Source organism: Hypoxylon fragiforme, assembly GCF_022984875.1.
Source record: "Hypoxylon fragiforme strain CBS 206.31 chromosome Unknown GGS25scaffold_8, whole genome shotgun sequence".
Taxonomy (NCBI): Eukaryota; Fungi; Ascomycota; class Sordariomycetes; order Xylariales; family Hypoxylaceae; genus Hypoxylon; species Hypoxylon fragiforme.
Genome location: NW_026054763.1, coordinates 2,606,469 through 2,631,486, shown reverse-complemented (window position 1 = coordinate 2,631,486; position 25,018 = coordinate 2,606,469). Strand labels below are relative to the sequence as shown.

General features: G+C 46.7%; 5 protein-coding genes across 5 annotated transcripts; 2 read left to right on the top strand and 3 right to left on the bottom strand.

Annotated features, from left to right (window-relative positions):
* Nucleotides 1-1,307: 1,307 nt before the first annotated feature.
* GGS25DRAFT_428256 (uncharacterized protein) lies at nt 1,308-3,889 on the bottom strand. The gene has a single exon (XM_049258633.1). The coding sequence runs from the start codon at nt 3,505-3,507 to the stop codon at nt 1,891-1,893; it is 1,617 nt and encodes a 538-aa protein (XP_049114184.1). The 5' UTR covers nt 3,508-3,889; the 3' UTR covers nt 1,308-1,890.
* Nucleotides 3,890-7,709: 3,820 nt separating this feature from the next.
* GGS25DRAFT_504923 (uncharacterized protein) lies at nt 7,710-9,622 on the top strand. The gene is made up of 2 exons (XM_049262179.1): nt 7,710-8,176; nt 8,359-9,622. Exons 1-2 carry the CDS (start codon nt 7,731-7,733, stop codon nt 8,933-8,935), a joined length of 1,023 nt encoding a protein of 340 aa, XP_049114183.1. The 5' UTR covers nt 7,710-7,730; the 3' UTR covers nt 8,936-9,622.
* A 1,955-nt stretch (nt 9,623-11,577) lies between these two features.
* GGS25DRAFT_504921 (Choline/ethanolaminephosphotransferase) lies at nt 11,578-13,864 on the bottom strand. The gene is made up of 4 exons (XM_049262178.1): nt 13,723-13,864; nt 13,134-13,627; nt 12,903-13,045; nt 11,578-12,828 (listed from the first exon to the last, which is right to left on the bottom strand). Exons 2-4 carry the CDS (start codon nt 13,439-13,441, stop codon nt 12,035-12,037), a joined length of 1,245 nt encoding a protein of 414 aa, XP_049114182.1. The 5' UTR covers nt 13,442-13,627; nt 13,723-13,864; the 3' UTR covers nt 11,578-12,034.
* A 4,411-nt stretch (nt 13,865-18,275) lies between these two features.
* On the bottom strand, nt 18,276-21,303 carry GGS25DRAFT_534308 (Coatomer, gamma subunit; the record flags this gene model as incomplete). Its single annotated transcript, XM_049265756.1, has 5 exons — nt 18,276-18,508; nt 18,587-19,405; nt 19,461-20,775; nt 20,834-21,144; nt 21,228-21,303. 5 exons carry the CDS (start codon nt 21,301-21,303, stop codon nt 18,276-18,278), a joined length of 2,754 nt encoding a protein of 917 aa, XP_049114181.1.
* A 1,946-nt stretch (nt 21,304-23,249) lies between these two features.
* GGS25DRAFT_534307 (uncharacterized protein) lies at nt 23,250-24,671 on the top strand (the record flags this gene model as incomplete). Its single annotated transcript, XM_049265755.1, has 1 exon — nt 23,250-24,671. The coding sequence occupies one exon, from the start codon at nt 23,250-23,252 to the stop codon at nt 24,669-24,671; it is 1,422 nt and encodes a 473-aa protein (XP_049114180.1).
* Between the last annotated feature and the right edge of the window lie 347 nt (nt 24,672-25,018).

Sequence of the window (25,018 nt, the reverse complement as noted above, 5' to 3'; positions counted from 1 at the left end):
TCTTAACGTCCATTACAATATACCCCCAACATTTTTCGCAACTCTTCTCTTCGACCCATGACCTCTTGAGTGCGTATGACCAAATACTGGTGGTCCGCGTTGAAAACGTGGACCATGTCAAACAACATTTACAAACCACAACTGGTCGCCCTTTACGGAAATTCTCTACTTGCCTAATAGGCTGTTGAGTATCCTTTTTCGAGTTCATTGACGGAACGGATCCCAAGATAATGACATTTTTACCCCAAGCTTACCGGATCGACCGGAGGCCAGTCTCTACCGCCATTGAGTTGATGGAAGTTTGGAGACAGAGAATATCGCAGAGTGGCCAGGAACCACCGTGGAATACCAAATTCTCAGCAATGTATCAGGGGTTTTGTGTGCTGTTATCTTATAATAACCGCAACGCGCACTTGGTTTTTGCACAGTTGGTCTAGGTAACTAACTACTACTATCTACGTATAGGTAGCTAGCTAGCTAGCTAACAATGCACATCGGAAAGCAAAAAAAAAGCAGCTTAAGCAATAGTTCTTTTTGCGCCAGCCAATATGAACAAAAATAATAATGTTGACAATGAAAACTTGACCGAAGTTATACATACATAACTAAACTAAAGTCTTGTGTTAATGAATGAAGAATGGATGGCCTGATGGACTGTACTATATGTGTATGTGTATGTGTGTGCTGAGTCTTGGGGGCTCTTTTGCTTGATGTGTTGTGTATCGTACCTACATCTATGTTGTGTCGTGAGTACATAGGTACACATGTTTCGTGGGTGTACCTGTACCTAGTACTGACTCCTACCGTACCGTACTGTCTGTCCATGGATGCACCTATGTATGTATGTAATATTCCCATTCCCATAGGCACCTAATCTTTCATGCCATGCCTTGCTTTCTCTCTTTCTTTCATTCTTTCATTCTTTCTTTATTACCATAAGTTCAGTTGCATACTAGCTACCTACCTACCTAACCTAGGCACATACATAATATCTGAGACGAGGAGGTTTGTACCTAGGTTAGATGAGTACATAACATACATTGAAAGCTCTTAATGAAGATGCGGTAGTTGCTGGGTATTCGTTTCTTAGGTATATATATATATATACCTAGGTATATGAAGAGGACATGGAGGTGCCTACCTAGGCAGGCAGACAGGCAGGCAGGCAGGCAGGCAGGCAGGTAGGTACCTAATGTATTATAACGTCCTACTTAGCCTACGCACACATGCCGGGCAACAAACAAGGTACGAAGAAAAAAGGGGATGAGCATCGAATCGACTTAAGCAAATAATTCAAAGCAATCAGTCAATCAACCCATCCCTTACATGAACAGTTCCTTCATTCATTCATCGGCCCTATGTGCCAAGGCAGGTAAAAACGCGAATTGGTAGCGTCTTCTTAAATACAAAGCAACCTTCTTATGAAGCAAGTCTTCCGTGCTACTAGTAGTTAATTATCACGCGAAAACTCCCATCCTGAGCTGAGATGACGAAAAACCAACGCCCCTATCTACCTAGGTTGGATAGGTATTAAACCTCCTTCCTTCCCATCTCATGTATAACAGCAGATACGCGCCGAAACGCGCGATTTTTCCAAATAACAAACGCCGCCGTTATGCAGTCCGTATGCCTTTCGTGACCTTTTTATACACAGTCGATAGAATAGAAGAATGGCCGTGACCTATCAAAACATCCGAAACGAATCATTTATCGTCAACTGCTTCGTTCTTCCTTTTGCAATATTTCTTCTTAGTCTGTTATGATCCATGTCCAGTTTTAACCATCCTGCTATACCCCCTTTTTCTTCGCATCATAGCCAATTCATACTAGCATGCTGGGCATCGCGAATCTTCTTGGACAGAAGCGCGAAGAGATCCTTTGTGGACGACTTCAATGCGAGCCGCCTTCCTTAGGGGCTTCTTGGGTCTCGGAGGCTCCCTTGGGAGCAGTCGTGCGTGGTGCGCCTCCTGTCTGGTGGTTGATTATGGACTGGTACAATACACTCAATAGCGGCTTGGCGTCTATGTATTCGGGAACGTGTTCAGTGTCCTTGAGCGTAATGAAAGGCCTGGTTTCTTTGCCCTTCTCGTCATTCTCGCCGGTCTCCTCTCTGTTTTTCTTATTCATAACGGCTACCTGAAAAGGCGTGTGAATCATCCGGTCCCCAGCCTTAAAGTCACGGTCGAGATTCGCCTTGCGGGTTGCCTGAAACTCGGGAGTCTTCTGGTAAGCCCATGTGCCTTTCTCTTTCTCTATCTCCTGATAGCGTTCCTCTACCCAGTTACCGGGGGGTTGCGGACGATAGTTGAAATCTGTGGGAAATGCATTAGGATAGAACCTGCGCGCTTCTCTGAGGGTGATCGTGTCAATGATTTTGGGGTATTCATCGTCATTCGTGGGGGTTATCAGAGAGGACTGGCCAGAAGAGACATCCTCACTTTGGTTTGACGTAACAGGCTCCCGAGGACCAAGCTGTAATACAGACCGCTGTGATTGAGGCCGTGATTGGCTATGAATCATGGATGGTAGCGGGGGATAATATAATTGTGGAAAACGCTGAGGATTCTCATCGAATGACCCAGACTCGTGCATCTTCTCGGGTCCTTTCTGCGAGGAGCTGGTGCTTGGAGTAAATGTAGAAGGCTGGTATTGACGCTGGCCTGGAGGACCTGCCGTGAGGGGCTGAGGTGCGCCGGGTCCCTTTGACAGGATGCTAGGGTAGCCATCACGCTCTCGAGAAGCAATCGCGGTGGTGTTCAAGTAATTAGGTCGAAGAGGCTGGAGGGGCTGGCTGGGAAGACTATAACCATCGCCTCGATCGGAATGGAGTAGGTTCTCAGCGGCAACGGGATCAGAGCGAGAGGTTCTGTAGCCTATGCCAGGCGGAGGAACTGTGACTCGGTGCTCATTCGCCGAATCAGAAAGTTGGTGTTGCATCGACAAAGGGTGTTGTTTAGCCTTAGTAAGGATTTTTTGGGCTTCTTTCTGCATGGGATTGGGATACGATGCTAAATTGGTTAGGCCCTGGGTGGACATGCGATAAAGCTGGCTGTTGACTTGATCGCCAATCTCTACGTTCATATTCATGTGGTCATCCCCGTTGCTACGACGGTAGCCTGGGTCGCCCTGTTTATCGCCAAAAGCAGCTGGGTTGGTGGGTGAAAAACGATAAGGTTGATTTTGGTAAGGGGGCGGGTTATATGGTCCAGACATGCTTACCGGTTTAGTATAGTGCATTCCCTCCCATTCAATATTGCTCTGTGGATTGCGATCAAGCAGACGGGGACTAATAGCTCGATCGAAATTCTGCTGCAGAGGTGAATAGTATTGGTTGGTAGAGTAAGGTTCTACGGCGTAGGGCTCAGGAAGAGAAGACTTGAGAGCACGTCCTCGACGCAAAGGTGGTTGAATCGGAACTGACTGCGGTTGCCAGACGGATCCGACAGTTGTGTACTGCTGCTGTCCCGAATGGGACTCCTGTGACTGCTGAGAACCAGAATTATCCATAATGACTGACAAGGAGGAAACCTATTTGCTTAACTAAATTAGGTATAAATCCGCAAGGAAGTAAGACGGAGAAGGGGGATATTAACCAATACTGTTATTGGAAACAACAGTTATGCTGGTGGGTGGTGATGGTAAATGCGATTGTGACGGTTATGATGATGATGGTGATGGTGAAAAGATGGAGAAGGAAGAAGGAAGAAGGAAGAAGGCAGAAAGAAGGAGGGAAAACGAATATGAAAAACCAAGTTTCGCCCTGGTTACTTCCTAGACTGGGTACTGGGCACTGGGGCATAAATAGTCGAAAGCGAAGTCGAAATCGTAGTTACCAAGTCAGTCGTGGTTGCCTGTGGATGTATGGATGGATGTATGTAGTACTAGATACAGTACCTGCTAGGTGCTAAGCAGGTAATGGCCGTACGGGCAATGCCTGGGACAGTGTATTGTACTTACCTACTCAAGATATCGATTTTGGGTACTTATTGTCTAATGTGAGTTCTAATGTCATTTTTAGTGATAATAGAGCAAGGGAAGGAAGATGGGCTGTATGATAGCAAGTGTCTACCTACCTAAGTGTGTACCTTTTTGGTAGTAAGTAGCATGGTATGTAGTGTTTATGAAACTGTCACTTATTTATACTTGGGTTAGTATTCATTGACGTATGTAATGACTGGTTTGAATTGATATTGATGGTATGGGGATGGGTTGTACTTGCCTCCTACTTACTAGGTCAAGGTCAATTTTGAGTTTGAGAAGGTAAATGAGAAGGAAGGAGAAGGAAGTTGCCAGTCAATAGTGATATATGCAGAAGGCAAGAAGGCAAGTTTGAGTGGAGTGATATTCTGTCTGTAGTAGTGAAGCTACTTCCTAATCTTGTCTTGCTCCTTCCTCGTGGCCAAAGAAAAAAAGATGCCTGACCCTTGTGTGCGTTTCCCGTTATTTCGTTATTTCGTTTTTTTTTTTTTCCTTTTTTTCGTTATTTAGAGCACATATAATGACTTGACTGTGCTCCACTCCATCTCATTCGAACTACACAAACACCAGAACCATCAACTTCGGATTGAACAGACAATCGGCCAACAGGGTTAAGCATTCGACAGTTTTACCTCGTCTTAGGCCCTTGTCCTCAAGCCTATATCTGTTCTGTGCCGTGGCTGCAATGAGGAAAAGCTCGCTCACAATTAATCCACTTCCCTGCCACGAAGCATGGAAGAGCCGCATGTTGAACCCAATTATTGACGAGCCTCCTTTACCTACTTGTTACTAGGTAGGCAGATAAGCAGTTTGACAATCACTACCTATAGCACTAAAAAAGGAAAAAAGAAAAAAGAAAAAAGGCCTTCGTTTGCTTTGGACGTGGACCAAGCTCTGTTCCCGTTGTGTGGCCTTGAATAGAAAAACACAAGAAAACAACGACAACAACAGTAACAACAGCAGTAACAACAGCCGCGTCTTGTCTTGTCATGACTGTGCAAGATCTTGCCCCCAAGGTAGCCACGTGGAATCAATGAAATCACCAATGGTCGAACGCATAGCAACAACTAGCTGGTATGACCATACCGACGTCATTTGCACCGAAGCGATCTCTAGATCTGGTGTTATTTTCTCCTATTCCCTCGTGACGAGGGGAATTTGGTGTCTATTCGTTTTTCCGATAGCATCAATACAGACTGCACATGCGACCTAGCTCTCGGGGACTGTCGATATTCTTGATTAAGAAAGAGAGATGTCCGACATATTCATATCAAAAGTTTGTCCATGTCTCCTGTCTTCTGCTGACTATTAAAAGATTGTTAGAACGCTCGTATGTTGACTTTTACGAGGGCTTTTGATGAACCAAGGGATATTGCATGGCTCTTCCTGGCTAGCTACCTAAGTAGACTTGACGATGATGAGAACTGCTTCACTTCCTAGCTTTCCCTTAGGTGGATTACACGCATGGGCTACCAAACTCGGCAAATATGATGTTGCATCACCTCAAGGCTAGCTCGCCACGTGTGACTATTATGCGATCCCTGTTGGCGAAGTGGGATAATTGACGGTCATGTATGCCCTAGTAGAGCTTACTATGTATGCTCTCTGGAGGGGTGAGGCACCTGGTGCCCTGGTTATAACGTTTCGACCGATGCATCGTCCCATCGAACGTGCACAAACCGACTATATTGGCTAACATGATACAGATGTAGTCCAAGGCTACTCCCGACATGCACAAGTCGATGTAGTGCGGCTGACAAGACGAGCAATTATGTGGCGGTTTCATTGGACGCGACCTGTATACCATGTCTTAGGGAGGCAGAGCGAACGACGAACAGGGCGTCGGATAATACGCGGTTGTCGCTTGAGGGCTCGACGAATAGCAAAGAGTTTGAGTTACCTACCCAGGTAAGTATCCAAGTCCTCTAGTCAGCGCTAAACGTTAGACAACTAACCTACTAACTTTAGGTACCTCATGATACAGGCAGGTTAGGCTTGAGACTACGAGTGGGCTCGATCAAATTTGGTAGATCTACGCCTGCCAGCTATTTTGGTACATGCTCGTGACTGGGGAATCTAGTATCCTCATCTGCAAAGGTTGTCAGGGGTGGGCTATTATGGTCGTGGAGGATCGAGACATGATAATCCTCGTCCCATCCCACCTCAGCTACAGACCGACTTAAAATCCGAGCAGTGTATCTATCTGGTGGGAACATTGTTTAACGTCGGTCCGTATGATGTACTACCGCCGAGTGAGAGGTTATCAGCAATACAGTGCAAAGGTTGGTTTCTTGGAATTGATTGGCCACGGGCGCCACGCAATGTCGCTACGATAGTAGCATTCTAATAATGATTAACGCCTATTGTTGAACGAGACTACCTAGTACGCAACCTCTAGAGCGCTGCTATAGACCGGCAGTAGCTTTCGAGGCGAGTCTTGTTGTCTTGGTTGTTTGAGTCTGACAAGGTCTGAGGAGTCTGTGATAAAGACCTGAAGGATTCAAATCTGCGCAGGCGTTGAAAATTCTGCCGGGGAGACCGGGTTCCTCGTCTAAATACACTAGGTATGTACATACCTCAACCATATTTCCAAGTTATATTTGAATGTTTTGGGGTTTGGAGGACCTGAAGTCCCGTCATCGCTAAAGATGGCACCCAGTTGCGCCATACTATCTGTGGTTTAGGATACCGTCTGGATATGTACTTACCTAACCTAGGTACGTGCGTATTGGTCCAATGGGAATTGACGGATATAAATGTAAGTGTAGGTGCAAGAAGGTTTTAACAGAAAATACTCGCTAATTTCTCCCTTTCGCTAGGCTCAAAGGCCAGGGTCTTCGATTCATCGAATGTTCTAGGAATAGCGAGGGTGTGTGGTGAGAGAGAGAGAGAGATACATACAATACAGTAGGGAGATGGATTATTTTTAAATCAAGTCTGTCAGTGCCGGACTTCAAGCGTCGACGTCTCCCTTCTAGGACAAGTTGGGTAACGGGATAGCCCACCCTTCCCGTCTGTGGAGATGGAATAGGTGATTCCTATTTGCCACCAGAACCGAAAGGACTTGGCATATTGCCAAAATTAGTAAGACGGGCTTCTACTTATTGTCTCGATCCCAAGACTTCTATTTCCTAAAAAGCCGTGAGGATACATGTTCATGTTCCCCCTCCCCCAATTTCCTTGAAATCCCTCTTTTTACTGCTGAAGGCTGAAGAAAGGATACACAGAGTAACGGTAAAAATTGCTGGCGACGTAAGTAACTTGGCCTAAACCAGTAACTAATCCGAATTTACGGCCTGCTGTGTTGCCAAACTTGTGTCAATTTCAAGCGTCCTAGGCGTCCTAGGCTCGGGAACAGCTAGACAAGACAGACAAGACAGGAGACCCCCCCTCCTCTACCCCCTGTTTGGCCCCCCGTTACTTGAACCATCCATCAGCTCTCGAATTTTGCTGGGAGGAAGAGGAAGCGAGGATAATAATACCACCATTGAGCCGCCGGTCTCGCCGTGCAAACCTCTCTTTAACTCATTCAACACTGCTCATAACATCTGCGCACCTCTTCCGATTCTGTAATATAGACCTCTTTTCTTTGGACCGAATCTATACAAATCATACCAAATTATACTAGACCATGGATTTTTCACAGACGTTCTACGGTGGAGCTCATCCCTATCACTTTATCGGGATTCCTCCCTTGACACCGTCCCATTCCAACTCAGCCGCATCAGACGAGTTTAACAACCACTCTCCACATGTTAGTGCCTCCCTCGCGTCTTTTCCCGTGTTTGCCTCAGTTTCAGTTGCCGAAAAGAAAAGAAAAGAGAAGAAAAAACCAAAAAAACGGAGCGCTGATCTCCTCTTCCACTCAGCAGCAAGATGTTTACGATAACTTTCAGAACAACGAGCATTTTCCCCAGAACTTCGAACCATACGCCCCATTCAATCACCAACCACAAGCATTCCCGGGTCCTCCGGGACCGCCGACACCACCGACGACGCACCCCATGCATGGCCAGAATGGCCACAATCAATCGCAGGTGAATACCGATGTTTCGGGGGTGGTGAAAGGAGGTAACCAAGCTGATATACTACCCATGACTAAGGCGGATCCCGACGCGAACAGACAGACGGCGTCGAACTCGGATGACGACGATCTGACGCCTGCGCAGTCCCGTCGGAAAGCGCAAAATCGAGCCGCGTAAGTAAAAGCAATGATTTTAATTTGAGTTACAAGAGATGAGACCACCACACGCTTGATAGGATGCATGCATGCATGCATGCAGGATGGTTATCACCACGAATCATGAACAATCAATTATGATCAATCTTTCTGGGATTGAGTATCATTGACTAACTTATCGCCTTTGTTAAAAACTCTAGTCAACGCGCGTTCCGCGAGCGTAAGGAGCGCCACGTCAAGGACCTCGAAGCAAAGCTCGCCAACCTGGAGGCGCAGCAGCACCAGACGGCGAGCGAGAACGAGAAGCTGAAGCGCGACCTGCAGAAGATGAGTACCGAGAACGAGATCCTGCGCGCCACATCAAGCCTGCAGGCACACGCCGCCGCCGCCGCCGTCCAGCAACACCACCACAATGGCTCCGGCTCCGGTGGCGCAGGCGGCTCCTTGTCCCCCGCAGCCCCGACCACGACCACCGGCCCCATGCAGTACAACCCCACCGACTTCTACTCGGACCTGCTGCAGAACCACACGAACAAGACGCCCAGCCACCGCATCGTCGAGTCCGCGGCGGGAGAGAGGCTGCTTGCCGCTGGCGCGACCTGGGACTACATTATCAATCATGAGATGTTCAAGAGGGGCCTCGTGGACGTGGGGGACGTGAGTCTGAGGCTCAAGAGCCAGGCGAAGTGCGATGGGCAGGGCCCCGTGTTTGAGGAGAGGGTTGTCCTCAAGGCGATTGTGGAGAGTGTCGCGAGTGGGAGCGATGAGCTGTTATGAATGGTTGGATGCCTACCTTTTTTTGTCTCTTCCTCGTGGTTGGGGGGGGATTGTAAACTGGCTATTTGCTTTTTTGATATCTTTTGGGATGGGGTTAAAATGGGTGGCGTGTATACAAGGGCGCTTTTGCTGTTGTGGTTGTGGTTGTTGTGTTTGTGGTTCAGAGCATATTAATTAATACGTTCTTCTTGCAGGGGGAGACGGAGGTTTACTGGGGGAGGAGGGAGGGAGGAAAGGAGGGATGAGACGGAACGAATGAACAAACGGACGGACGAGTAGGAAGGAACTTTTTTGTTTTTTACATTACGGGATATGAAAGGAAATGGAAGCGTTTTTTTTTTACTGTTTACCTACCTAGTGTGATTGGTATCATTGTGATTGGAATTTATGGTGTTTAGAGAAGGGTTGACGGGTTGGCTGGCTGGCTGTTTGGTAGGTAGGTTGGGGGGGTTGGTTGTTCGTCTGCTACCTACCCCTTCGTTTTCGTGATATGATGGTGTCTACGAAAATACGAAACGAAAAAAAATACCAAGAGAGAAAGAAGAGAAAGGAGAGGAAATACCTACCTATTTTTGAGTTGGGGAATAGATGCGTGTGTGGCTTGCCCTGCCTGACCTACCTAAATACCTGAGCTGCCTGCCTATCTATCTGCCTGCCTGCCTGCCTGCCTGCCTGCCTGCCTGCCTGTCTACCTCCCCTACCAATGCATGTAGGCAAAAGAGAGTGAAAGGTCGAGAGCGAAAGAAGGACATCAAATATATGAGAACCCCCCTCCTCTTCTTTTTAAAAGAAAAATCATAGTTGGAGTTCTTTGGCTTCAAGTCTTTTGGTTGGTTCTTCGATGATGGGGACCTAACTAACTGCCTGCCTGCCTGCCTGCCTGCCTACATGCCTATTTACCTCTTACCTATATTACTTCCTTTTTCTTTTTTTTTATACCTTACCTAGTAGGTACACCAGCTTACCTAAAAACTTATTCCACGACATTCTAGTTAGGTAGAAGAGGAAAAAAAAGAAATCCTGGACTCGCTTTTCTGCGGTTCTGTGCGTCTGAGACTTGCCTAACCTAGGTACTTCGTGTTCTTTCTTTCTTTGCTACTACTCTGAGCGTAGGTAGGTAGGGGGGAAAAGAGAAGGGTACCTAGAGAAAAAGTTAGAAGTAAAAAAAAAAAAAAAAAAGGGCCACGAGTTAGTAAGCAGTAGTAGTCAGTAGTTGCTCGAGTATTGTTGGGGGTCCTCGGTATGGTGTGCAGGTAAATTAGGTAGGTAGGTAGGTACCTGGGTATGATGGGGGGATAGGTAGGGGGAAGCGGCCTCCCTCTGGAGATTATTCTTTGGTGTGTGTGTGGGAGAATAGGAAGATAGGATTAGGTAACTATGTACGATCGATGATAATTGATACTTGACATCCATGAATAATGCGAGCCCTTGAGTTGCCTCGTCTATATGTGGGAATAAGGAATATGGAGATACAGATGTTGTATATATATAGGTACCTCAGTAGGTAGGTATGCATGTGCATATATAATATATAGGTAGGTGATTATCAGATGGAGCATATATACCATGCAAGTAAGTGCAGAAGGATCGGCAAGGACTGCCTTCATTCTCTCTCTCTAGATCTCCATACGCGTAACCTGTAGGTCTAGATTAGATATGCCACTCATAGGTACCTATCTAGAAGGATTGGTCAATAATAGACATCGTGGCGAATCCCCCCTTGAAATTCTCGTGCAGCTAGCCTCATGTTTTTCGGCGTTGGGGGCTTTCTGTCAAATATTATATACATACCTAGGTATGGGCATCTACTTTGTATATTGACACACACGGCTTCTCTCTCTCTCTCTCTCTAGGTACATAACTACCTCCTTGCGCATCTAAAGACTTCCATTTTAATCCCACCTTATCAAAGACCCCTCCCCTACAGCCACTGACATCTACTCACCTTATATGTAGACAAATACACTAGGTTAGGTAGATATACACATATCATACGGTAGGTATGTATGTATTTCGCAACATAGCAGTTTCTTCACGGGATATCTACCTACCTACCTACCTACCCACTAACGGAAATAGGGGGTGGTTATGTAGATTGAGCTACAGTAAGTCAGGGCTGGCTGGCTGGCTGACATCAGCAACCGCATAAATTGATGATACCATCACCTCCCTTCTACCCACCTCCCTCTACCCACCCACCCACCCACCTACTACCTACACACTTACTTACCTACCTATCATACTTAGCTATTACCTACTTCCTCCCTCCTCCTTCTCATCCTCCCCACCCCAAAAGCCTAGCCCCGGATTCAGCCCCAATCCGAGCTAATCCCGGGTATAAATAGATACATGTACATATGTAGCTAAGGGATCTAGGTTAGGGTACTAGGTAGGTAGATAGGTGCGCAGGTAGGTAGGTATTTGAAATAAGCTTAATTCCACCGTATCGGGCTGCTTTGCTGGCATGTGATAGGTACATACCTACCTAGGTATGTATGTATTGATCGTGGGGGTTTACGTCTGGCTGTGGTTGTCATGGTATACTTCATATGTAGGCAACTAGATAGCTGTAGGTATATATAAATAGTATCACCAACGAAACACAATGACACGGCAAAATAGGAGAAGATTCTATCCAAAAGTAGGATGGGGAGGCATGATCCAAATTTGCACGCTTCGATGAATCCATTAATGTAACAGGTAGGCTCCCAAGCAATTTCGCACTCAAGCCCCTATGCGAAGACATCAAGCCACACCTGTCCATCTTCATCATTACTTGTGAGGGCCAATCTGCCCATCTAGCTAGCCATAGAAAGAGTAGAGATAAGCTCAATATTCATCATTCATTCATCATCGTCTCGAATCCACCCGAGTATTCACCTGAGTATTATGCGCGGATGGCCAGCGCTTCTTTCCTTTCCTATCTCGTATTTCGATCCTCACGGCATTACTTCCCTTCCTATCCACCTTCCCAGATAGAAACGTAGTGCATCGTAATTATGAGATTGATTATCCTCCACCCCTTTAATAACTTCGAGTTCGCATGCCATCATTTCCATCTTCATCGTCCATAATTGCTTCTATGTTCCTGATTCTTTCTTAATTCGCCTTCTTCCCATTAGTCTCCTCCGCACCCTCGACATACGGGTGCTTGATCGTAAGACACCAGATATCGAGGTAATCGCAGATCGTCACAATGACGTCGACGACGAAAGATCCGTACACGCCGATCGCCATTCCCAGCATGCAGAACATGAACGCGACCTGGTAGACGTCTGTGCCGAGCGCACTTGGCCAGCCTGATGCCCAACCAACATGCTCCTGTAGAATCGGGCCCAGACTATCGATCACGCCCAATGTCATGGGGATGGTTAGTATGTTCCAGTAAGGGAACGGCAGCTTTACGAGATGCGCAGTGATCACCTGTCCCACGCTGTACGCATTTACCAGACCCGCAAAGATGGCAAAAGGTACAAGATGCTGAGTGCGGATCAAGGGTTGCAGGTATAGATATGCTACGACAATCACCCAAGTTCCGAAAAACGGCAGCAGGCCAAATAGTGCCCAGCGGCTGCGGTCACCGCGGGCGCGACGGGCTTTGATGACGTTGCGCGCACTCTCGACGGTGTTCAAGACGAGCACGAAAGTGCCCTGAACGATGTACCACTGCGAAAAGGATAGGTCGTAAAGGATCTTGGGGATGCCGAGGGAGGCGGGGACTCCGAGCGTGGGGAGCATCGACTGCTGCCAGAATGAGGCGCCGCCCATATATCCCGTCAATGCGTAGACACACACAAGGATCAGAATACCCTCGACCGGGCCGTTGACAACTCCCAGCGTGAGGGTCTTAGTGTGGTATTCATCCCAAGTCTGAACGTAGAAGGTTTGTAGAGCTGTTGTTGGCTTGTTAGTGCTGTCATGGGGCACTTAAGGGGGTAAACATCAATAACGAAAAGGCCGTGCGTACATGCGAAGAGAATAGCAACAGTGTACCAGCTCTGCCCGAAGTTTTGGGAGGCAGCGAAGATGAGGACTTCTAGAGATGTGTTAAGAGCGTCTACGCCGTGGTCGAATAGCTCGCCGAGAGGTCCGCTTTGTCTCGTTCGTCGTCTATTAAACGCCAAATCCAATCATAGATTAGCTTTCTTGCTTTCTCTATTTTTTTTTTAAAACAGATGATTACTTGATTATAACATACGCTTGTGACCCGTCCACCGCATCAAAAGTCTGATATAAAAAGAGGCCGGCGGCCCAAGTGTAGTAGACCCAAGGCGGACAGTCTTGGTCGAGGGTCGGGTTGTACCACAGCAAGGTGAAGAAGTTGGCGACAACAAATGAGAAGCCGGTCAGAGTGATCAGGTTTGGGGCCATCCACATGGGAAAGCATTTGATGACGACATTGGTGTAGAAGGGTTTAAGGATATACTTGGACGTCAAGGAGTGGTCGACGCCTGAATACTTGTATGCCTTTAGATTCGGCAGGAATTCCTGTCGCACATAAACCATATTGTCGATGCCGGGGAGAGTGTATTAATAATAGAATTGTGCAGTATTCTGTAAAAGATAATAAAAAAGATCAACGATATCTCTCTCGATGTGGTCCCGAAGATGACGAGATACGCAAATCCCTTTGTGTGGGATTTCTCGAAGAATCAAAGAATTCAAAGAGACAAGGCTATTAAATGACGTTGCCTATTACATGTGGGTTAGGATTAAATGTAAAGAATTAATAGAAAAATATGGTAAAGGGGAGCTAGCTAATAGGAAGATAACTTGAGGTACTGTACCTAACCTAGAGCTTGGCTACGTAGCTCAAAAAAACATCTCTTAGGGCTATGAAAATATTAAAAAGAGGCCAAAAACGTCATTGTTGTGCATGGTCACAGGTAAGACAGGTGGCAGGACCCATCAAATTTTCCATTCAATCAGATCAATTTAGCGCGACATCTTTGCATTCTACGGGCGTCGGGCGCGTCTTAACGTGTAAATTACAGTAAGTACCTACCCCTGCCCTCCAACTACCTATCCCATCCCTGTCGCAGACGTTAATTGTCCCCCCCAACTATTACTAGAGGGCACACGCTCGCGCGCGCCACAAATGCCCGAGTTGTCTCGGACCCAATTTTAATGTTACTAAAGGTTGCTTTCGGGCTAGCGCAACGCTAAGGATTTAAGGTCTTGATAAGACGATTTGATTGGGTGCAGCACCCTTTAGATCACATGACCTGCTTTTTCAAGTTGTAACTCTTTTTTTTTAGATGGTAGGGAACACACGGGCCATCAACACTTCTTATTCAACCCTTCCAATTCAACCCTTCTTATTCAATTCAACTGATTGACTTGGTCGGATTAAACTGATCGGATTGAACTCATTGGATTGATTGATTGATTCCTGGACTGATTGATTGAATGTAGCACCTTTTGGATCACGTGACTGCCTGCAACACTATTGGGCCATCAACCCTTCTAATTCAACCCTTCCTATTCAACCTTTCCAATTGAACCCTTCTTATTCAATTCAACTGATGGAATTTATTGAATTTATGGATGGATTGATTGATGGATTGGCTGATTAAATGGCTGATCTACATACATATCCTGTTGCAAGCTGGCTGGCTGGCTGGCTGGCTGGCTGAATAGCTGGCTGAATAGCTGGCTGAATAGCCCGGGCCAGCTTATCCAACGCTGGATCCAAAGCTGGATCTAATAGCTGCTTGAATAGCTGATCAAATGCCTGATAAACGACCTGATTTGTTGATTAATTAAAGACCTGATTGAATATTGAATCAAAGGGATCAAGGGATCAACGCAATCAAGGGGATCAAAGGGATCTAAGAGCTGATCAAAGGTGTTCCGATCATGTGACTTCAATCACAGTCTCGGAACATCTTTAATCAGGTCCTTAATCAGTTCTTAGATCACTTGCTCCCCTTAATCCCTTTGATCCCTTTAATCTAGTATTCAATCAGGTCTTTAATCAATCAACAGATCAGGTATTTGATCAGGTATTCAAACAGCTCCAGCTTTGGATCCAGTGTTGGATAAGCTGGGGTATTGTCCATCCGCTAGGTCCCCTAAATCTTCAAATCCGGGCCTAATCTGGCGCCCCTAGCCCAAACCACATTCAACCCTCTTTCCACCTTGAATAACTTTTGAATCAGATATTGCACCATAGTGAAACCGGACGCAATTGAAAGCGCATCTAATTGCCGATTGATTGATACCGGTCTCGAATTGATGCGATATCTGGTCATGAAGTTATTCAAGTAAATAGGTGGCGGAACGGGAGGCACGTGATCACCCTTAAAGCCACACTAAGGGCCCTTAGCGCCCTTGGAGCCCTTAGAGCTAAACCTTATTCAACACTTTCAACCTTGAATAACTTTCTGAAACATATAGCTGCAAAGGTGCAACCGGATTCAATTGAAAGCGCATTCAATTACGAATCAATTTATACCGCTCTTGGATTGAGGCAATACGTAGTTAAAAAGTTATTTTTGTATATGTAACTATTGAGAAGGGTCACGTGACACTGCTTGGGGTGACCCCAGGCGGCTTTAGGGCTCTTAGGCGGCTCTAAAGGCCCTTAATGTGTCCCCAACGCTAATCACGTGCCCCCATCTTGCCAGCCTATTTACTTGAATAACTTTGCAACCATGTATCGCCTCAGTTTGGGCCCAGATCAATCAATTGGCAATTGAATGCTCTTTCAATTGAATCCGGTTGCATCGTGGTGCCACATGTTGTTGAAAACTTATTTGATTGGATTGATGTGGGCAGCTGGGGGCACTCACTGGATCACATGACCTGCTTTTTCAAGCTGCAACTCTTTTTTTTGGATGGTAGGGAATATACAAACCATCAACCCTTCTGATTTAACCCTTCCAATTCAATTCAACTGATTGAATTAATCGGATTGAACTGATCGGATTGCACTGATTGGATTGATTGGATTGATTGATTGATTGATTGATTGATTGATTGATTGATTGATTGATTGATTGATTGATTGATTCATGGACTGACTGATTAAATGCAGCACCTTTCGGATCACGTGACTGCCTGCAACACTTTTTTGGTATAGTAGGGGCCATCAAACCTTCCAACTGAACTCAATTCAACTGATTGAATTGATCGATTTAGATTGAATTAATTTGATTGGACTGATTGGATTGATTGAATTAATGGATTGATGGATTGAATAGCTGATCTACATATCCTATTGTAAGCTGGCTGGATAGCTGGCTGAATAGCCCGGGCCAGCTTATCCAACGCTGGTTCCAAAGCTGGATCTAATAGCTGTTTGAATAGCTGCTCAACAACCTGATTTATTGATTGATTAAAGACCTGATTGAATACTAGATTAAAGGAATCAAGGGGATTAAGGGGATCAAGGGATTTAAGAACTGATTAAGGACCTGATTAAAGTCACATGACCGGAACATCTTTGCTCAGATTCTCGATCAGCTCTTAGATCCCCTTGATTGCATTAATCCCTTGGTCTCTTTGATTCATTATTCAATTAGGTCTTTAATCACTCAACAAATCGGATCGTTAATCAGGTATTTGATCAGCTATTCAAGCAGCTATTAGATCCAGCTTTGGATCCAGCGTTGGATCCAACGTTGGATGAGCTGGCCTGGGCTATTCAACCAGCTATCCAGCCAGCCAGCCAGCCAGCCAGCCAGCTTGCAACAGGATATGCAGATCAGATATTCACTCAATCAATCCATCAATTCAATCAATCTGATCAATTCAATCAATCCGATCAATTCAATCAGTTGAATTGAATAAGAAGGGTTGAATAAGAAGGGTTGAATAAGAAGGGTTGAATTAGAAGGGTTGATGGCCGGTGTGTTCCCTGCCATACCAAAAAAGACAGTGTTGCAGGCTGTCACGTGATCCGAAAGATGCTGCATTCAATCAATCCGTCCATCAATCAATCAATCAATCAATTAATCAATTAATCAACCAATCAACCAATCAATCAATCAATCCAATCAATCAATCCAATCATTTCAATCCGATCAATTTAATTAGTTGAATTGAATAGGAAGGGTTAAATTAGAAGGGTTGATGGCTCTTACAATCCAAAAAAAAAGAGTTGCAGCTTGAAAAAGCAGGTCATGTGATCCAATGGATACTGCACCCAATCAAATCATCGTGTCAAAACCTTAAATCTTTTGCGTTGCACTAGCCTGAGAGCAGCCTCTGGGACCCATAATTCCAGCGATTCCAGCCAATCCCGACTTTCTTGCACGGGCTATTGACGTAAATAAATACGTATATTTTCTATTCCTATCAACTGTAATAGGTAGCTTAATCAGATCTTAATGGCCGCCGACGGATTTGAATGTCCCCAGGGCTTATAATAATATTAAACCTTCAATATTCCTTATTTGAAAGCTTAAGCACTTAATGAGACTTGAAGCTTAAGCACTTTTCCATACGTGTGGCTGCATTTGTGGCTCCCCACGTGGCTTGATAGTCTTGGCAAACCTTCCTCTTTTGCAAAGCCCAAAATTCCTCTAAGTCTTGAGGTGTGGCTGTATGTGTGGCTCCATACGTGGCTTGAGGATCTTGGCAAACCTTCCTCTTTTGCAAAGCCCAAAATTCCTCCCCTAGAGACCCACAAGCTTACGTGAGCAACCATTTGAAGTCTTGGCAAACCTTCCTCTTTTGCAAAGTCCAAAATTCCTCCCCTAGAGACCCACAAGCTTACGTGAACAACCATTTGAAGTCTTGGCAAACCTTCCTCTTTTGCAAAGTCCAAAATTCCTCCCCTAGAGACCCACAAGCTTACGTGAACAACATCCCCACCTTCCTAAAGTGGAAAAAGTTTCCTATTTGAGCCTAGCGCGTCTGCTTAGTAATCCAAATCCCCTTGAGAAAAAAACCGTACAGTAACCCTCGAAAACTCGGGCATACTGTCATAGTACAAGTACAGTCATACAGGCAATCGTGTAACAGAATCGACAATATCCCAATTCCCTGTTTCAATTTTACATAGCTGATGGTCTTTGTAATTGGTCAATTCATAGCTTAGGTAGGTAATTTACTTTACTTTACTTCACTTCACCACATCTTTGCTTGCTGCTCAACACCAAACCCAACCACCACCTTCATTGCTCTTATAAATAGAGGTTGTGCTCCGACTTGAACTTCGTCCGAGCCCTCCAAGTACCTCTCTACTTCCAATTCCTCATCATTCCCGTTCCCTTCTCTCTCCATCCTCTTTTAAATATGCATAAGGTAAACGTAGTCCCAAGATCAAAAAGGGCTACGCTTGTCGTTACTTTTCTTTTGCAGAAACGCCTGCCGTTCCATAACCCCATCATTATTACGCGACTGATGCTACCACCATCGCAGCCACATTCTCCTCTTCGCTGCGTACCATGATCTTGGTTGTCACACCAGACTTGGATGAGTATGCCATCCTGATGTTGGCCACAACCTTTCCACCATTGACTGTCTTGCCTAGAAGTTTGAGTTGATGTGTCGTCTGGCTGATCGGCACGTCTGTCCCTTCTAATGGCTGCAGTGAGAGCGCCTTGGCAAGTTGTTCCGTAGCATCTGATAAATAATTGTTAGCTTATTATAAATGTAATCGGGGAAAAGGGACAAAAAGGGGGAGAATATGAAAACACATACCAGCGATACTGTTTACTCCTGACAGTTGCAGCGTCTCTTCCGCTTCTTCTCCAGCCGCACCCACCTGCTCCCATACGTGGTTGAAGTTGCCAGCGAATGTGGGAATGACGTAATCGCTACCTGCAAGATCGAAGTCGGACACCTCGTACTCGTCCTCGTAGCCGCTGTCTTCCGGCTCATTTGTGGTCGGATCAATCTCCTTGCTCATGAATTTGAGTATATTAGAGAAAGAGGCAGTAGGCAAAGAAGCTTCGCCATTGGCTTTCTTGAAAGCCACGTAAATCTTCCCAGGCTCGTCCGTAGGAAGCTTCTCCGCCGGGATAATAAATACTTCCTCGAGCTCCTCATCGTCTGAGGGGGTTGCAACTACCGACACGTTCTCAAGCACCGTAGCGGGGAGAGTATTCTTCACTTCATACTGGAGAACAATGTGCTCCTTGAAGATATGCTTGACGACAGACACGACATATTCCGTCTCGGCCTCCGTCAACTCAACAACAGGAGACGATTTGAGGACACCGCCAAACTCCTTCATTTCCGGGATAGACATGAGCTCTTGGGCGTACTTTTGGGCAGCAGCCGCCGCTGAAGCTTGTGCCTCTGCGCCAGTTGGCGCTGCCTTCGTGGGTCCTGTCTTGGGTGGCTTGAGAGAGGGTGTGGAGGCCGTGAGCTTCTTTGTTCGGTCCTCAGCATCTGCTTGTTCGCGAGTAACCACTGGGATCTTGCTGATATCGAAGGGAGCGTTAAAGGTCGACTTGTCTTCTGAAGTGACATACATGACGAGCTGGTGCTCGAAGTAGGGGAGCGAGAACATGTTTTCTGTGCTTCTAATTAGCCATTGATACCATATAGTAGAAACGAAAAGTGTACTAACCGTTCTTGATGAAACGTTCGCCTAAGTCGTCATCCTCGTGCATTAACCGGAGATTTAACGCAGCGCGGTCACGAACTTCATCATCCACATCATCCAAGCATCGAGTCAGGAGAACATCAACACTACGCTTGACTTCAGGATCCTTCTGACCCACTCCAAACTTAGCTAAGGCAGTAACGGCAGCTGCTCTGACAATAGCATTCTCAAGAACGACTCGGTTGTAGATATATCGGATATACTTAGTTGGCTGAGAGGTCTTGGGTCCTTCGAGACCTAGCAAGTGTAGAATTCGAACAGCCAACTTGGTGAATTCGCAGTCCTCGATGAACTCGCATAGGTGGGCAAGGGCATCTTCCTTGGAATCTGGCACAAACTTGATCAGGTCAAACATGCTCTCAACAACGGCCCGCTTGAACTCGTAACCTCCCTCGTCGCGCAGAATTCCACTGAGGAAAGAAAGCATGCCGGCCTGCTTGCTTGGGAACTTGAGGCACAGGGTTCGGATAGCTTCGACAATGGTGATCTTGAACTCGTCGGTGATTTCGGACATGAATCCAGAGATTTGCTTCATTAGTCGGTCTACGCTTGCTTCGTTGCCTGTCTTTAGTAACGTAGTGATAGCGAAAGTAGCAATTGAACGATTACTGTTCGAAATCAGAATTTCAATGTCGGGGTTGCAAACATTGACAGCTTGCGGCTTGAAGGAAGCAAAGTTGTGTAGGATTCGGAGGGCGGCGAATTTGGTAACCGCACGAGGCGACGAAAGGAAGAGCTGCAGCACATGGACAGCCTGCGTCACTTCGGCGTCTGTGACATCCCTCATGTCGCAGATAGCCTTAGCAGCCTCGAAGTTGACCATCTCACTCTTATGTCTTAACCACCCGTCAAGCAATTGCATCATTGGTTTCCTGAGCGACTGATCTTCCTCGGCTAACTGCGCAGCCAACCTGACTAGCATTACTATGGCGGCGGGACTCTTGACAGCACCAGCCGCACCGAACTGCTGAACCATCTTGACGAGAGCCATTCGATCGTGGGATCGTATTTGGTACAGCAGGCCAATGGCATGGTACTGGGTCATGGTGGAATTGTTGACCGGGAGCGAGGCAGAAGACGAAGAGAAACCAAGAGAGAAGCCACCGGAGGACTTGGTTGAGGCAGCGGCCTCTTGAGTTTCAGACTGCCACCGTCGAACGACATCCTTGGCAATCGGTAGGAGATGGTAGGAAGATACGAGGGCAGCGGAGGATACTGAAGGGTTCTTATCGACAATTGCGGTCTTCATCACACGCTCGATGGATTGGACAGTGGTCGCCTGTAGGGCATTAGTACGGAGATACAAGTAGACAGGCCAGAGCATGGGCTAGGCTCACGTCAATGATGCGACACAGGGCTCTAATAGCATTTGGTCTATATATGGCATCAGTGCTACCACCGGTATCCTTCATTATGGTACTCGTAACCATAATAATGTCTTCGGCGGAGTGGGCAATCTCCTTAATGACCAAATGTACCATTTGTCGCAAGCTGGCATCTTTGTTCTGGAAGAGCTTCGAGATACCGAAGAAGAGGGTGGTAGCTTCATTGGTAGGGAATTTCTCGCCCGTGTAGAGGAGGAGGGCGATCTTGGTTAGGAGAATGCGACATCTTCGGGGTTGGATAGGTGAGCTATTGAATAGTCGAGCTTCGTCACGATTTAGCTTGTGAGTTCAAATGATCGAAAAAGGGACGAAGAGGACTTAAGGGGAATTGAGTTGTAGATAGTACCTTCTTGAAATACTTGAGTGCGATCAACCTTGACCAAGCCGAGGTCGGCATCTTCATCTTTCTTGCCGTAACTCATGGTGGGCGATGAGACGGCGATTGTTGAAAGAAGAAGGTTGAATAGGTTGTAGGTATCGTGGTCGTGGTTGTTAGTGTCGCTTTCGCTTTCTTGTTCATTTCAAGGTTCTAAGGTTGATTTTCGGGCCACCACATTCTTATCGGCCTAGTTTGTTTCTAAGGAGCGACGTTGCAATTGCTCTGTGCTTCGGTGTTGATCACGTGATGTTGAAGTGTTGCCAAGCCACTAATCGAAGCTTATGTATCTATGTATTGTACTTCCATTGATGATTGTACTAAGGTTAGGTACCTAGTACTAGGTACTATTTTCCACCACTCAACCCCTATTTCTCCAACCACACTCCTACTGAAAACTTGCCTACAAATAGGTAGTGTATCATCCACATCTACTTCTCAGCGTTTTATTTCATTGCAATAGACGAAATTGTCACCCGGTATTGGCCTTGATTAAGCTGTGTATTTTTATCTTGACATGCTAACATGTATTTTACAGCTATATGATATTTGATCAATGCCAGACATTCTGCTTGAGCTTTAGAGCAGTGAAACCCTTCTCTAGATCTCCTCAATAAATCTAGATAGCCATAGAAGTTTTTAATGCTTGTACTCTTTAAGTATGGCCCTCGGCTGATGGAAGACTAATCTTAGAAGCATCATGCTGCTGCCATGTAAACTGCTACACATTGGTAACTCGCCAATCTACAATAAGCATGCTACAACACTGCCTACCCACCTACCCAGGCAGACAACAGGCTTGAGAGTGGTTCATTAACTCGGAGCAGCAGTTCCTGAGGGTACCTTAGGGAGACTAAGTAGCAGTTATTACCCAAGGCATGGCAACTTTTGGTGAGAAATTTAAAGTCCATGAGTCATAAAGGGGTAGCTCCCATATTCCTCAGGTTTTATGCTAACCTAGGGGGAGAAATAGGTCTCCGCTGTACCGAACTCTTGTGATCATAAAGTTCAATGTTACCAGTATGGGGGTATCTACACAATAAGTATATGGGAACGAAATGATGGGCACATAAGGCAACAGGTATTTATATCGATTGTTTAACAAGATGAGAAATAAGCTGAACCATATATGCATCAATTACTGTATATGCCTTAGGTTTAAGGTATCAAGAGTTATATGTCACTGTGGTCACGTTACTTCATTCACGTCACGTATTCTCAAGTTGACGTTATAGGTCTGTGAACCAAAACTGCTTTGAGCTCTGCTATGCTTGGATTTGCATTGCCCATCACTGAAGACGCATATAACTAGAGTTTGCTCATCAGACTTATACAAAAATCCATTTCAGGGCTTCCTTTTGATCACATAACCCTCTCTCGGAAGTCTTAGGCCTGGGCTACTGCTCCACCATGAACATACCCCTGAGTGTCCAACTCGTTCAGTGATTCACTGGTGAATAAGAGCTTAGAGGACGTAAAAGACGCAGGCTTTAGCACTGACAGGAAACAACAATAGCTGCCTGAGGTAGGTACCGTAGTGCCGAGAAATGGTAATTACATCATGAGGGTAGTTAACGACCTTTTAACCCAAGTCGCCCTAAATATTCAGGCTACAAGCTCACTCACAGGCCCCCAAGGTTGAACTACAGACGACCTGACACCTGTAAGGTCATTGCAATCGAGTATTTACGAGGTATAAGACTGAAAACTATATAAACCCTCTGAAATCTTATCCCAAGTCCAACACTTCCCTTCATTCACGAAAGAAAAGAAGAAAATACAGCAAGAACGAAAGGCAAAAAAATACGCACCACAACCCTCTTATACCACACCCAATCTGACAATACATTGGCAATTGAGCCTTGTATTGTCAGGAAATATACAAATACACACACGAATACCACTTACTATCTTACAACACCACGAAAAACTCTCATTAATACCCATCAATACCCATCACATAGCCCTCTCTCACCGACACCAACGCCCATCATGTGTTGCCACAAGGCATACTTCTTCGAGGGCTGCAACGAGTACGGCAACGACGGGGTGATCCGCTGCAAGACCGCCAAGGGGCGCAAGAAGAACTGCGACCGCCACCTCTGGGGCTCCAAGCAGATGGGCACGAAGCCCGGCATGTGCCACGCACACCTGGCCCTCACCCCGCCGGACACCGACGTGTCGGGCGCGGACGACGACGAGCTCAGCGAAGGCGCGTTCACGGGGCCCCCGCCCGAGGGCCGCCCGCTGTTCGCGCCCACTAGGCACATTGCGTTCGACCCGTACAGCGCCAATGTCATCCACCAAGCCCCTACCCTCCCCCAGCAAGCGTTCACTGTCCCCCAGACAGCCGCTGCCATCCTTAAGCAATCCTCTGCTGGCCCTCAGCAAGCCTCTGCTGCCCCCGACGAGCAAGTCCCTGCTGCCCCCGACGAGCAAGTCCCTGCTGCCCCCGACGAGCAAGTCCCTGCTGCCCCCGACGAGCAAGTCCCTGCTGCCCCCGACGAGCAAGTCTCTGCTGCCTCCGACGACCAAATCTCTGCTGCCTCCGACGACCAAATCTCTGCTATTGTCCAGAAAGCCTATACTGTCGCCCAGTCAGACGAGGATGACGAGCTCGAGGAGGAGGAGGGCGACGCTGACGATGGCGGCGAGAGCGATGTCTCCGAGCACAACGAGCAAATCTCGACCGTCCCCCAGCTAAACGAGGAGGACGAGCTCAAGGAGGAGGACCACGGTTATGATGGCGGCGAGAGCGAGAGCGATGTCTCCGAGGAAGACGAGGACGTTGATATGGAGGACGAGGAAGACTCTGATGATTATGAGCTATGGGAGGGTGATGATGGTGACGGTGATGAAATGGACTTTGGTGAGGATGATGATGATGATGATGAGGAGGAGGAGGAGGAGGAGGACTCCGAAATGCAGGATGCTGGTATGGGGGGTGAGGGCGACGACGGAGACCCAGACTCCGAAATGGGGGATGCTAATGGGGATGACGAGGACGAGGATGACGATGACGAGGAGGATGAGGACGAAGAAATGGAGGACTCCAACATCCAGGATTCTCATGTCCAGGGCTCTAACTTCCAGGCGATTAACGGCGAGAACCATCACGTCCAGAACCCTCAAGTACAAGTTCCTACCGCCCAGGTTCCTACCTCACAGGCTCCCACCGTCCAGGGCTCTACCTTCCAGGGGACCAACTTCCAAGCGATTAACGTCCCGATGCCTACTGTCAGCCGCCCCACGAACCCTCTCCTCAGGTTGAGCAACCCCGACAGCCTCAACATGGAGCACTTCTCAGACGAGGAGGATCTAGATATGGCTGATTTCGACGAGGAGGAGGAGGAGGAGGAGGACGAGGACGAGGCTGGTGGCGAGAACGCTGGCACCGGCAACGTCGACGCTTAGAAGAAATGAGCCACCAATAATACCAGAACGACAGGACGGCAGAGGGCTATGGCTACGAGGTAATTTGACTACTTGATACATGCTCAAGGGAGACAAGAACGAAAGAAAATGGACATGGACAGACAACCTTCGCCGCTAAGAACCTTCAATACTCGGCACTTTGAGGAATATAATTGGCAGGGGAATCATGCTCATGGATGGGTAATACATTCCATTAGGTAACTGGTTAGGTAGTTCGTTTGGTAGCACTCAGATTGTCGAATACACTCCGCTTGATTCACCGTGAAAGATTCCCTACGTAAATTGATTAACCTACTGCTTGCTTTAGATGCCCTACGTATGTGTTG